General features: G+C 39.1%; 1 protein-coding gene across 10 annotated transcripts in view; it reads right to left on the bottom strand.

Moving 5' to 3' along the window:
• Positions 1-15318, bottom strand: part of KMT2A (lysine methyltransferase 2A) — a 78058-nt gene that overhangs the window by 49555 nt on the left and 13185 nt on the right. For all 10 annotated transcript variants that reach the window (XM_086339517.1, XM_086339518.1, XM_086339511.1 and 7 more), the window contains one exon: positions 2823-2892. In XM_086339517.1, the coding sequence (XP_086195643.1) occupies positions 2823-2892 (70 nt within the window). The remainder of the gene's footprint in view (positions 1-2822; positions 2893-15318) is intronic.

Below are 15318 nucleotides of genomic sequence, written 5' to 3'. Positions count from 1 at the left end.
GAAATTAAACAATGAAGAGCATATATTTAGCTTTGCAGTTTAGGTCTTAACTAAACTGAAGATAATTTAGCAAAAGTCATTCTGTACTGAACTCTATCTGGGTTTAATCAGTCAATAAAACATCTTTATTGTGCTTAGTTTCTTTTCACCAAAAACCAGCCTTAAATAAATCAAGTAAATAACATTCTACCTAAAAGAACCCTTAACTCCTTTTTTGATAGAAAAACTAAGATAATCAAAGAGGTTTTCAACTGAGCAGTTAATATACAAAACTAATTTTCCCACATCTTTAGGTGAACAAGGCTTTTTTTCTGAATTTAAAAAAAAAAAAACTGTTTTAAAAAAACTGTATGACCTTTTCCATATTCTAGTCATCAAGAGTAACATTTGAGAACACATTTATAGTAAAGTCATCCCATTTTTTTCAACTCAGAATTTTGGCTTTAATAAATATGAACAAGGTGCTCTCCAATCAATAATATACCAACTTCCATAGGCTACAATAATACACCACACCAATTTCTACAGGCTGCTCAGCTATATTTTCAATCTGCTTTGCCAAATTAAGTTAAGAAAGTTTCACTGAAAAGAAAAATATTCATTCATGAGACATCAGAAAAAGATCATTGAACTCAGTGGCAGGTGAACTAATCAGTGAAATGGCATGAGATATCCGTTAATCTACTCCCCTACCTACAGGTTCTTGAACCAGTCTTAAATTACAAAAAAGATTTAACTATAATTGATGTCAAGAGCAAACTGACTATTTAAATCAGATTTCTTCTATTCTAAATAAAAGGAATCTGCCAACTTTTAATCAACTCAATTTGCTACGTATTAAGAGTCTTCAGAAAACCAAAGTTTTCTAAAATTCTTTTCTTTTGGGTGGGAGGGGGTGTTGCTGAGGGGTCTCAGTTTCCTGACCAGGAACCGAACTCTGGTCACAGCAATGAAAGCCCAGAATCCTAACCACTAGGCCACCAGGGAACTCCCTAAAATTCTTTGTATTGTCTGTACTTTCTAAATGTATAAATAAGAGTTGCCTCGTCTGTCACATCTCTTCTCTCATGACTTTTCAATGTTTTATATGACTCAACATTCTTCTGAGGTTAAAACTTCCCCTAACAGGCACCAGAAGAGATTTATGCCATTATGATGAACATTTTAGACTATGGAACCGGCTTCCTAACAGAACAGAAATCGACAAAGGTCTGATTGTTGAGCTTTCTAAATATAAATGCTTTCCTCACCAATTAACTTGAGACTTCTCTTAACAGATTAAGGATTCACATATCTGTTCTCAGTATATACTAATTACAACAAATTACAACAAAATGGACTGGGGGACAGCAGAAAAACTATGCTTCATTTCTTTAAAATAATAATGTATATAGATGGGTTTTTTAAATTAAAAAAAAAAAAAAAAAAAGACTATTCAAGATACACTGACAGCCAAGGGAAAAAAAAACAAGAGGAAACCATCAAGGGTTGTGAATCAACAAATTAAACTCTACCCAGATGTACATCACAAGATTCCTTATAATCTTGGTAAATCTGAATGTGGCCACTCACAGGCCTTTATTAATTCTGAAAACCTCTTCAATCCATCTTTTACAAGAAACTTTTGGTGGACAAGTAGGAAAATGCACAACAGAGAAAAGTCCAACTCTGCTGCTAACTTCCTTAATCCTCAATATACTCAAAGAACTCATAAGTCAGAAGTAACTGCTCAGCGTGTCTTTTCCTGGCCTCATTTTGTTATCTGTAAGTGAAGGGTTAGACTAGACAATCTCTAAAATCACCTTCTGATATGAAGTTTTAAGATTTTATCACACCTTAAAAAAAAAAGATTTTATCACATCTTAAAAGAGAAAACTGCTACTCTCTAAATGGCACAGGTACAGGAATACTAATGGTTAAGTCCTTCCAGCTAGAATAGCAATACTATCACCACTTGGGAAAGGAAAAATTGTTAACGTACTGTTTGAGTTAGATTACTATATAGTACATGATGACTCTTGAATGAAATGCAAATGATAACAATCACAAACGTCAATGACAAGAACCAAAAGCACAGCTAACATCATATTTAACTAGCCTGTCTACCCACATAAACTCAAAGACAACCATACAAGAAGTCAGAATGGCAGCACAAATGGGGAATTTTTTTTCATCATAAGATCTATCTCCCTCTCTTATACAGAACAGAATTCTGCAAGCCATTAGATGTTATTTCCACTGAGGATCATCTCGCAGGAAACTGCTGTTAAGTCTAGAATTTCAACTCATTCTAGATATTTTCTTGGTGAGAACAATGGCAAATATTGTTAATAAATGGAAACACCCATGTCATTTTTATTTTCTTTAACATAGTTTTTCAAGGATCAGGTAAAACAGTTTCATAGAGTGCCAATATTTTGTTTTTAGTTCTTTGACAAAAGTAGACCAAATTTCATCTGTTTAAAACAACGGTCAAATTATCTGTACAATTCAAAATGCATAAATCTGAGGATGCTATCATTAGTAGGTAGCCTTCATTTTTGCTTACCAAGTTTTATAAGTATTCGAGAGAAACCTAGCCCCATGCCACAGGTGGTTCCCATAGAGAAGCATAATTAAAGATAAACCACAAGTGACCTAACAGAGAGGAGCCCCATAAAGAGTGCTAGTTCATAAAGCCACTTCCTACTTAGTGTGAGGGAAAGGGAGCAATTTCTCCAAAAGAAATCTAAGACCACCTTTTACATGCAGAGAAGGCAAGGGGAAGTCACAGTCTCTTAACAAACAAAACTTCAAGGTGTCATGTGTTTAAAGGGTCATACCTGAAGGAGACCTTGTGGGACTTCGTACTCTGACTTCTTCATCTGAGCCAAAACCTAAGAACTGCTCATCCTACAACAAAGGAAAATTATTTTAAAATCAGGGAAAAAAAAAAAAAACAACAACCCATAAATCTGAACATATCCCAAAGGAATGCCCAGAGGAGACACACATGAATTTGGAAAATTTAGCCTCTATATATCAAACATCATCATTCCTATAGATATTTTATTATAAAATAACTTAATACTGAAATAAATAAACCCAGCCATATGGCTTCAATACAGACATACAGGAGCTGTGTAATAACTGAACATTGATAAGTCACCTTTAGTGCACAGTACACAGGGGACAGTCCTAAATTTCAACCTATAGATACAGCCCAAAACAATTAAAGGATGACTGTAACTCAAGTAAGCAAATCAGTACAATGGCAGAAATACACAGCCCCAATAAAAAATATTTTCAACAAGTAAAGCTTACAGACACATAAGGAACAACCTACAGTACCATAATCTCTTGTCTACTAAATACTAAGAGACTGAAATTGCCAAAATCGTCAGTTCCTTAACTCAGGAATTGACATTTAGATGTGATTTCTATACATTTGAGATCCAAAGATTCTCAACATGCATTTTATGGCATTATTTTTAAATGCCCTGTGATAAGAGACTTAATGGTGGGCAGCAGCATTTGTGAAAGGATGGTGAACTGACCACATAAAGGGTGAAATGCATCCAAGGATAGCTGAAGAAAGAAAGCACTTTAATTTCAGTTGTACTTAGAGAAGGCAAAAGGCAAAAACTTTTCTTTCCCTCCAACTTTTAACCTACTTAAAAAAAATACTAAGGATTTAACCAATTTTGAACAAATTCTCAAGAAACACGGTCCATTTAAACAACTTGATTAATAGACATTCACCAATTCAGAGACTAAGAGTTCTTTCTAGAAAGAGACGAGAGAGATAATTTCAGATGCTAGAAACAAAATCCACATAAAAGAACAAATTAAGGAATTAAAGACAGATTTTCTGGTACCTCCAACTGATACTGATAATCCCCAAATTAAATTCGAACAGTTAAAGCCCCCCCACTTTGAGAGGGGACCAGTTCGACTCTTGTTTGTGGATGCATGGCACCACTGAAGAGAGGGAAGGGTTAGTCTGAGGTCTCAATGTCTTTATTTATTGCAGTGTTACAAGGAATAAATGAAATAATTTATGGAAATTATGTAATTTATGTAAAATCACTCAGAAAACTATAATGTGGCATCCACATTATAGTTATTATTACTGATGTGATTTTAGAAACTGAAGCTCCAGAAGGCCAGATGACTTACCCAAGACCATACAGTTAGTTACAAAGAACTTTGTACCATAATGGCCACAATCTAAAACTAGAAAATATTTGGAGGAATCCAATAAATTATCTATACTACAAAATTCGATAAATTTTTTCAGCTACTATTAAAGTAACATGAAGCCCATTTTCAAATCCTTAAAGTTTCTGATTTAATTCATTCTTTTCCGGCATTATCCTTATGGAACAACCTGGTAGTCTATGCATTTCACAAAGACATCCGGGGATTTCCTAACACTTACCAGGGGACTACACTGCTAAATGCATAAATTCTATGCTCTGAGAGTGTTGCAACAAGAGAGTTCTACCAACTATACACACACTAACCAACAGGCAAAGTAACCAAAGCAGAAATAACGAAAGATGATTAATCTTTAAAAGAAACATGAGATTCACATAGCTATGTTCTATATTTTAAACTTTCACAATATGTAACTGTACAACCCTAATTCAATCTACTCCAAAACAGAGTACTACAGAGCTGTCAAGCAGTCATTAAACTAACTGCCAATGTTTAAAGTTTCCAAGTACTTCCCCAAATGACAGAAAGCATTAACTCTTTCTCTGTGGCCTTGTAGTTGGAATAAGAAAAGACTGACTTTCCTTCTATCCAAGAACTTTCTTTTCACTTGAAATATATTGACAGGTTGACTTCTTGAAGCACACTTAAAAACATAAGCACCCATTGTTTAAACAATCCAGACAGTTTAGTCAAAAACAAAAGCCATCATTGTTATGTTAAAGAGCTCTGGTCCACTAACTGTGAAATTCCAATTCCATATACAAGTCCCCCAAGCTGAGAAAGCATTGGGAGAAAAAATCCTGCAAAAAGGTGCTACAAGTGAAGTTCTTTCTGCCTCTCCAGTCTCTCCCATAACCCACTTTAAACTCTTCAGTTCCTGGAAGATGCAGTAAACAAGGTAACAGTGCTGGCTTTCCAGGGAATCAGACTTGCCTAGAAATCAAAAGACTAAGTCTAAATGTCTACAAAAAGATAACTAAGAGGAGCTGCAATTAAATCCATGGTGGCTCAGATGATAAAGAATCTGCCTGCAACGCGGGAGAGACCAGGGTTCAATCCCTGGGTCGGGAAGATCCCCTAGAGAAGGGAAAGGCAACTGACTTCAGTATTTTTGCCTGGAGAATTCCACGGTCAGAGAAGCCTGTAGGGTGACAGTCCATGGTGGGGGGGGTGGGGGGGAGGGGTTGGCGGCCAAAGAGCTGTACACAATGAGTGACTAACACTTTCACTTTCTTTCACTGGGCACTCCGGCATCATAAGCCTGGAGAGCCCTGAAAAGAGGAAACGGGAGACACCAGGCTACACGGGACCAAGTATTTCTGGAAACTGGGCCCAAACAGCCAGCTACACTTTTCACTCTGGCTTTCTCTGATGAGCACAGCATTCCAAGACAAAGTATAGGCAAGAGGCAACAAACCTATTCCTTCTGGATAATGATGTCCTTGGAGAATAGATCATCAAAATTGTTATCCTTTCCTTACCACCAAAGATAGAAAAATACCCTTGCCAAGCTAAGCCCTTAAATCATATTTAGCTTCCAGAGATTAGGAATGCAATGAAGCTAATGTCATTTCCTAAGTGAAAGTTAATTCTAAAATAATAAGCGTGTAGAATTTATTACCCCCACCCTTATCTCTAGGGGTTATTTGAGAACTTCCAAACATATCTTTAACAGCAAATTCTACATTACCCATAAATATCCTAACATTTGAGGATTTTTATTTTATGTTAATGGCAGGATTTTAATCCTTTAATGGCTCTTATATTTGTGATGAAGCGATAAAGAATATTTTCCACAGGAGAACCTAAGTAAACCCAAAATAAGTATTACAGACAATAATGTTTACATATAAAATGTAATGATGAAGACATTTTAGAAAAATACATGAAGTTCTATATTTCAAGGAATTATGTACTACTAGGACAATTTTGCAAACAAAGCACTATTTCTTTTACTTGTCCATTCATTCAAAAACCATTTATACACTATCTATTCCTGATGCAAAGAGGAGTAAGACATGATGACTCTGCTCCCAAGAAGTATCTAAGGGAGATAGGCAGGTGCCCAATCTCAGTCTTCCTTTCAAAATCCTTTCAAATGTTGGTGAAGGATAAATTACTAGTAATTCATACTCTGGAATTAAAAAACTGGCTTAAATCTTAGAATAGTTCATTCTTCCTCTTGTATTAGTATTAGGTTCATGGAGAAACATTCAACACATTTCAAAATTCTTCCGAAGGATGGCAATGTCTATCTCCATGCCTCAGTGTTGTTCTAGGCACCACTCCAGCATTAGAAATCGGAGAGAGTTTAAGTAATCGAGACCTAAATCATCTGCGGTGATTAGATGTGACACAGTTCCTAGGAATACCAGTGATATCTGATCTAACTTGCAACTGATAGAGGCTGATGTGTTTTTCCTCCCTACTCCCAACTAAAATGCCTAGATTTTATCTCCTTCCCTAAATTCCTCCTGATTTACCCTAGAGCAGAAATCACTCACCTGGAGTTTTCCCATCTCCCAATTTTATGTTGAGATTATTTTGAATACTACTCTAATAAACAAGCTTGGGCACATCTGGCCTTCAGTTAATAAGGTTTTGGGTGCCTGTTCATTGCTCCTTTCTTTTCTTGTGAGATTCCTCAGCACTCCAGAGCACTGAACTAGGTGGCAGGTAACTTAGCACCCTTCTGTCTCCAAAATGTTTACTCTTTTGGGTTTAAAAATACCAAATTTCTTCAACTACAAAGGTTTTACTGATGGATCAACTCACAAATAACATCCATAACCACAGACTGTATCAAAAGCACCCTGACACCTAACTGTTTGAAATTCCTTGTTTTGAAGGCTTATAATTTTTGATATCATCATATGTGGTTCCATCATATGAGGAGGCCACAGAACTAAGAAAATTACTAAGAACTAAAGAAGATGAAGATACATCAAGGAGGCATACAGTGCATCTCAGTAGCTCTAGTTAAAGAGTAACACTTCTCCTTCGGGAATTTATCCCCGTTAGTTATCACTTCTTCTGCCACATTTCTCTGTGTGTCACCGGCTACAATTCCCTGGTGGTCCAGTGGTTAGGACTTGGCACTTTCACTGCCGAGGGCCCAGGTTCAATCCCTCGTCCAGGAAGATCCCACATCCGAGGGGCAACTAACCCTGCATACCACAACTATTGAGTCCCTGAGCTGTAGAGCCCATGCTCTGCAACAAGAGAAACCACAGAAATGAGAAGCCTGTGCGCACCAAGGAAGAGGAGCCCCAGCTCGCCACAACTGGAGAAAACCTGTTCGTGGCAACAAGACCCAATGCAGCCAAAAATAAAATAAAGAAACAAGTAAACCTTGGGGGGAAAAAAAAAAGAATACACAGGGAGATTGACCTCAGGCTGGTGGTGGTAGTTTAGTTGCTAAGTCATGTCTGACTCCTGCGACCCCATGGACTGTAGTCTACCAGGCTCCTCTATCCATGGGATTCTAGGCTAGTAGGAGAGATTAAACCAATTCACTCACCCATTCATTCATTAAAATATATATATAAGCCCGTTTCTGGGTTAAGGGATGAATATAGAGATAAAAGACAGTTTCTGCCTTCAAGGATCTGCTAGTCTGTGACAAACAGATCTTTCAATCAATGGAATAAGTAGCCAATATTGTATAATAACTAGGAATGGAGTAGTATAACCCTTAAAAATTATGAATCATTATATTGTACACCTGTAACTTAGTACTATACAGCAACTATACTCTAATTTTTTAAATGTTAAAAATAAATGAAAGATTTTTAAAACTTAATGGAATGCAGTGTGTTTCCTGCCATGCCAGAGGAATACACATGCCAGAGGAATGAATATGAAAGCACAGCAGAAAGGTGACTCACTCAGTCAAGGAGAAGAGCCAGGAAAACCACTGCAGAAAGGATGAAAAGCTTACTCCAACTTCTGAAGGATAATAAATTAGGGTTGAAGGGAGATACTGCAGGCAGAGAGAGTAACACATACAAAGGACAGAGGTACAAAAGAGCATGGCATGGAGTGAAATTACACACAGTTCAGCAGAGCTGAGGCCCTCGCCGATGTGGGAAAGAGGCATAAGATGTTGAAGGGCAAAAAGGCCGAGGGAAATCATGAAAGGTCTTAAATGCCTTTATGAGTTTGAAGTCTCTCTTCAAGGAAGTACAGGCCTCATCCTGACGGCTCCAGCTCATCAGTAACATTTTCGGGCAGCAGAGAAGCATGATTAGATTTATATTTTCAAAAGATCACTATGACAGCAGTGGGGAAGCAGAGATTACCTTTAAAGCCAGAGGCAGTAAGAACAGTTATAAAATGACTGCAGTGGCACTGGGGATTGAGGAGAAGCACAGATTACATAGACGGCTAGGAGGCAAAACGAACATGGCTTTAATATGAAGGGTTATCTGCAAAGACGTGCAAGTTTATGGTGATATTTGTAAGACTGGGACTAAAGAAAGAAGTTTCTATGAGGAGGAAGGGAAATCACTTTAGACAACTGAATGTGAAATGTCTGTCCAAGTTGTTAGATAGAACCATCTGGAGGAAATGCATCTGATTCAGTGAATTTATCAATGTTGAAACTGTACATATAAATGCAGTCACCTAGGGAGAGAATACAGAGAGAAAAGGGGGACCCATGGCGAGTTCCCAGGGAATACCCACTCTTCACCTACAGGGGAAAGGGAATCTTAGGGAAGAGAAAGAGATGGAATAGCCAAGGAGAACAATCTTGTATCTAAGTAAGTAACAGTCAAGAGAAGAACACACATCAAGGATGGCAGAGCTGGGGAAGGACTGAAACGTGTACAGAGGTTATCAAAATTGGGAGGTCACCTACGACCTTTCTGAGGTCCAGGGCAGTGTTAGAGGTAGGAGGAGCCCAAGTGCAGCGGGTGGAGGTGTGACTGGAAAGTGACTACAGCAGAAATGAGTATAGACCACTCTTTTGAAAAAAACTCAATTACACAGGAAAGGAGAGAATGGACACAACGCAGGGACGCGCCTGCGGGGATGACTTTTTGAGCTGTTGTGTTCATTTGCTTAAGGAGGACACAGCAGTCAGGGAGAGGCTGAAATTTCTCAACAGCAAATCAGCAATAGATGGAAAAGGGATGCGAAGGCGGGGTGGACTCTGAGAGGAAATGAAGACAAAGTGCAGTGGAGGGGAGTTCTCTCCCATCAGTAAAGAGCCTAAGCGTGCAATGAGCAGTGGACAAGTTGACAAGCAAGAGAAAGCTTAGAGATTTCTCTGAAATCACAGGCAAAACTTGTTTACATGGGCATCTGGCAGACGGAGAGACACAAATTTCTTCAGATTCTCAAAGAGGCTCTCAATCCACAAAAGTTTTTTAGCATGCTGCTCTGAAGGAAATAAATCATGGAACAAGGCTGACTTAGAATAAATGGGATGGGGTAGTGGAGAGAAATAGGAAATAAGATGCAAAGACTTATAAAAACTGATTTGGTTAGAAAGGGGTAGCCACAGCAGGGCCAAGATCAAAGATAAATTAACTATCAGAACCTTGTTAATTCTAGAATGGTATGGTCAAAATTCAGCCACTAAAGAGTAGGAGCTACTTTTGAGTCTCAAATGTAGAAAAAGTATAACTCTGAAATTTGTCTCTTCTTGACAGGCTATTTAAATTTATACATATGAAATTAGAGTAGGAAAGAGACTGAATAAAGGGAGACCAGATAGCTGGCAGTCTACAGTTAATATTCAAATGTGATTGGTATTCAGTCATTCCAGCAAGTATTATATTGTCAATAAACACTGTTTGAGATGCTAAAGATACACAGGTGAAGAACTGACAAAATTTCTGACCCATGAGAAAATAAATATATAACAAGAAAAGGAGGGCACTCAAGATTGATGAGGGGTTACCTGTGGAAGTTATTTTCACTCGGATGGTCAGGAAATGTTTTTCTAAAGTGACAGTTTTCCAAAAACTGGCAAACTGTTGGCCACAGTCCAAATCTAGCCTGCCCCCTGGTTTGTTCAGTCCATGAACTAAGAATGCTTTTTAAACATTTTTTATATAGTTTAAAAAAAAAGAAAGCCTTCCTCAGTGATCAATGCAAAGAAATAGAGGAAAACGATAGAATGGGAAAGACTAAAGATCTATTCAAGAAAATTAGAGATACCAAGGGAACATTTCATGCAAAGATGGGCACAATAAAGGACAGAAATGGTATGGACCTAACAGAAGCAGAAGATACTAAGAAGAGGTGGCAAGAATACACAGAAGAACTGTACAAAAAAGATCTTCACGACCCAGATAATCACGATGGTGTGATCACTCACCTAGAGCCAGACATCCTGGAATGGGAAGTCAAGTGGGCCTTAGGAAGCATCACTATGAACAAAGCTAGTAGACGTGATGGAATTCCAGTTGAGCCATTTCAAGTCCTAAAAGATGATGCTGTCAAAGTGCTGCACTCTATATGCCAGCAAATTTGGAAAACTCAGCAGTGGCCATAGGACTGGACTGAAAGTTCAGTTTTCATTCCAATCCCAAAGAAAGGCAATGCCAAAGAATGCTCAAACTACCGCACAATTGCACTCATCTCACATGCTAGCAAAGTAACACTCAAAATTCTCCAAGCAAGGCTTCAACAGTAATGTGAACTGTGAACTTCCAGATGTTCAAGCTGGATTGAAAAAAGACAGGAACCAGAGATCAAATTGCCAACATCCGCTGAATCATCGAAAAAGCAAGAGAGTCCCAAAAAACATCTACTTCTGCTTTATTAATTATGCCAAAGCCTTTGACTGTGTGCATCACAACAAACTGTGGGAAATTCTTCAAGAGATGGGAATACCAGACCACCTGACCTGCCTTCTGAGAAATCTATACTTGGGTCAAGAAGCAACAGCTAGAACTGGACATGGAACAACAGACTGACTCCAAATCAGGAAAGGAGTACATCAAGGCTGTATATTGTTACCATGCTTATTTAACTTATATGCAGAGTACATCATGAGAAACGCTGGGCTGGAAGAAGCACAAGCTGGAATCAAGATTGCCGGGAGAAATATCAATAACCTCAGATATATAGATGACACCACCCTTATGGCAGAAAGCGATGAACTAAAGAGCCTCTTGATGAAAGCAAAAGAGGAGAGTGAAAAAGTTGGCTTAAAACTTGACATTAAGAAAACTAAGATCATGGCATCTGGTCCCATCACTTCATGGCAAATAGATGGGAAACAGTGGAAACAGTGTCAGACTTTATTTTCTTGGGCTCCAGAATCACTGCAGATGGTGACTGCAGCCATGAAATTAAAAGACGCTTGCTACTTGGAAGAAAAGTTATGACCAACCTAGGCAGCTTATTAAAAAGCAGAGACATTACTTTGCCAACAAAGGCCCATCTAGTCAAAGCTATGGTTTTTCCAGTAGTCATATATGGATGTGAGAGTTGGACTATAAAGATAGCTGAGCACTGAAGAATTGATGCTTTTGAACTGTGGTGTTTGAGAAGACTCTTGAGAGTCCCTTGGACTGCAAGGAGATCCAACCAGTCCACCCTAAGGAAATCAGTCCTGAATATTCATTGGAAAGACTGATGCTGAAGCTGAAACCAATACTTTGGCCACCTGATGCAAAGAAGTGACTCATTTGAAAATACCCTGATGCTGGGAAAGATTGAAGGCAGGAGGAGAAGGGGACGACAGAGGATGAGATGGCTGGATGGCATCACCAACTCAATGGACATGAGTTTGAGTAAACTCCGGGAGTTGGTGATGAACAGGGAGGCCTGGCGTGCTGCATGTAGTCCATGTGTCACAAAGAGCTGGACACGACTGAGCAACTTAACTGAACTGACTGATATGGTTAAAAAATCCGAAGAATCATGCACATGAAAATTATATGAAATCCAAATTTCATGGTGCACAAATAAAAGTTTTATTGGCACACAGGCCCTTGTGTCACAGTTTCTGTATCGTCTATGGCTGTTCTTTAGACTACAACAGCAGAGCGCAGTCTGGCAACAGAGACCATTCAGCCCTTTGCAGAAAAAACTGGCTGAACCCTGGTTTAGACCTAAATGATGAGAAAAAGACAGCCGTATAAAGATCTAGATGACACAGTTTTCTCGCTAGATAGTAAGTGCAAAGGCCCACAGACAACAACGAGCGTGACACGGATGACAGACCACAAGGCCAGTGTGGCAGTGGAGCAGAGGGAGAGAGATGAGAAGAGGTGGTGCTGGAGAAGCAGACCCGACCAGAGGCCAGACCACGCACAGCTTTGCAGGACAGGAGAAGGAACCTGGATTTACTCAAGCAGTTGGGGGAGAGAAGATGGGGAAGAGACACCCACAGGTGTAAAGGAGGGAATAGTAAGAACTAATGGATTTACATTTGGAATCCACAGTTACCATGTGAAGAACAAACTTAGTGAGGTAAAAACACAAGCAAGGAGATAAGGGAATAGTCCAGCCAAAAGATTGTAATGGCTAAGACTTCTTGTGCTGGAAGAATGAATGAGAGGAAGTTGCATTTAAGGTATTCTGAAGGTAATACAGATTTTCCTGATGGGTTATTTGGAATATGAATATAGGGAGAAATCAAGGATAACTCCTATATGTTAGACCCAAGCAATTGGGTAAATAGCAGAGTCATTCTGAAACAAGGAGAAAGGAGAAAATCAAGACTTTCTGGACATGGGAAGTGTAAGATACCTACTAGATATCCAAGCACTTCAATGGATACCCATTTCCTTGTCGGGGAATAATAGTGGCTACCGCAGTGGATGGGCAGGATTAGGTGAGATAATACCTGTGAAGAACTCAGAATACTGCCCGGCGTACCACAAACACTCAGTAAATGCTAATCACGCTTATTCTTATTATGCAGATGGAGTGTCAAACAGGCAGCTAGAAATATAGGTCTGGGACTCCAAGAAGTAGTCAACGGTTAGAGACAAAGATTTAGGAGTCCTCTGCATACAGATAAGGCCTGGATGAGGTCATCTAGGAAAGCGCACAGATGAAGAAGGTGGCCAAAGGCAGACTCCTAGGTGACTCCAACATTCAGGTGAGTTAAGCAATGGAAGGAAGCCATAGAGAATACTGAAAATTAGTAACTGATGAAAAAAAATTGATGAGTGTGGTGTGACAGAACCCAAGAAAGGAGTGTTTCAAGACAGGAGTGGTCAGCTGGTTCAAAAGGTGCCCAAAGTTGAATAGGAGGAGGACTGAGAAATTAGCTATTCAATCTGGCAAGAGAGACGCCCTTGAGGATTTTGATAGGAGCAATTTCAGAGTCATGAGGATAAATAAAAGCCAAACAGCACGGGATGAGGAGTGGCTGAGAGGTGAGAAAGTGGCACCTGCAAATACACATCGCACTTTCAAGGAATTTTATTGTGAAAGGGAACGGAAAAGCGGGGAGTGGCTGGGAAAGGACGTGGGGGTCCACGGTTTTTTAAAAGAACTATTTAAGTCAGTTAAACAGTTTTATATGTTGATGAGGCTGAAACTGCCGATGGAGGAGGGAGAGGAAGGGATAACTGCAGGAATGACCCTACTCTGAGTAGATGAGAGGGGATGAAATCCAGGGTACAAGTGGAGAGTGACACTTCTTCAGCTGTAGAAGGCAATGAAAGATGTGCTAGTGACTGTGTGTGTGCACGCTCACTCAGTTGTGTCTGACTCTTTGCAACCCCATGGACTGTAGCCCACCAGGGTCCTCTGTCCATAAAATTTTCCAGGCAAGAATACTGGAGTGGGTTGCATTTCCTAACTTCAAGGGATCTTCCCCGCCCAGGGACTGAACCCACACCCCTCGAGTCTCCTGCATTGGCATCAGATTCTTTACCACTGCACCACCTGGGAAGTCCGTGTGCTTCAGTCCCTTTTAACAGGAGGGGAAAGGAAGCTATAAACACACGGGGTACAACTGACACTCAAGAATCAGTAAATAAAGACTACTACTTGAATTGCTCCCAAGAACAATTCTGTTAATATTAGCTTCAAGAGCTTCAACCTTCAAATGACCAATATCCAAAGTATCTTGCAAGGTATTATAATTTTAGTACTTATATTCATGCTATATTTTAAGCCAAGCTTGGTAAAGAGGAATTAAATGTAAGTTTCATGAAGGAAGAGACTTATTCAGGGCTAATGCCCCAACACTTGGTTATCTGCCGGGTACATAAGACATTCTTAGAAAAATAGCTAAGATAGCTAAGTTGCTATCTCTTACTTTGTGGAGTGCTATGTTTATGAATGCCACTGGGGGGAAGATAAGCCTCTTTACAAGCTGTTCATCATTTGTAAAAGAAAACTATATAGTGACACTTGTAAATTATTTCCAAATGTGAGTGTAACAATAATTTGACTGAATTTATAAGAAAAAGAATATAAAATATTCAAGCATAGTCAAATACACAAATATCAGGAGATAAACTTCTTAAGCCAAGATGGTTTCTGAAATCCAACCAGCTGAGAGATGTATACAGTTATTGAACTGACATCATCATCTCTCGTCAACAAACTGGCAGTGGCAGGGCCAAGGCCAGATTCTCTCTGGCTCTTGGTGCATCAAAGAGAACTATGGCTGTTTGAATGTGTAACACAAAGGAAGAGATTTCAACTGTTTTAAATATGTTCTCTATCTGATACTGAACCCCCAAAAGTCACCTAGGATTAAAGAGTGCAAAGACAGTAATACACTGTCCTCAGTAACAACAGTTGGTTAAGTTTTCACCTACACAGGAATGAAAGCGTTTTCAAATGTTTAATTCAATTCTACCTAGCACTGTTACCTACAAAACACAAATGCTGCCCACTTTGTAATCAGAGAAAGAACTGTCTCCTTATCCTCACTCCTTATCAACAGGAGCAAGAAGCAGAGATGCTCAAAACAGCACAGGTGAGCTCCACCCATCCTGCTCTGGAAAAGAAGCAAACATAAAGCAGCTCAGCATCTTTGAAAAAAAAAAAAAAGACAAGAGACAAAATGAACCCACTACATCAGATAGTAAGCTATACAGATTCTTGGCAATGCTCCAAATTACTTTGCAGGATCTTTAAAAACAAAACAAACCCAAAACAGAACAAACAAAAATTAAAGACTTTCAGTCT

This window comes from Bos grunniens, chromosome 15 (assembly GCF_055505025.1).
Source record: "Bos grunniens cultivar Pamir isolate PY7600 chromosome 15, Bosgru_T2T1.0, whole genome shotgun sequence".
Classification (NCBI taxonomy): domain Eukaryota; kingdom Metazoa; phylum Chordata; class Mammalia; order Artiodactyla; family Bovidae; genus Bos; species Bos grunniens.
This window is presented reverse-complemented; position numbering and strand designations above follow the sequence as displayed.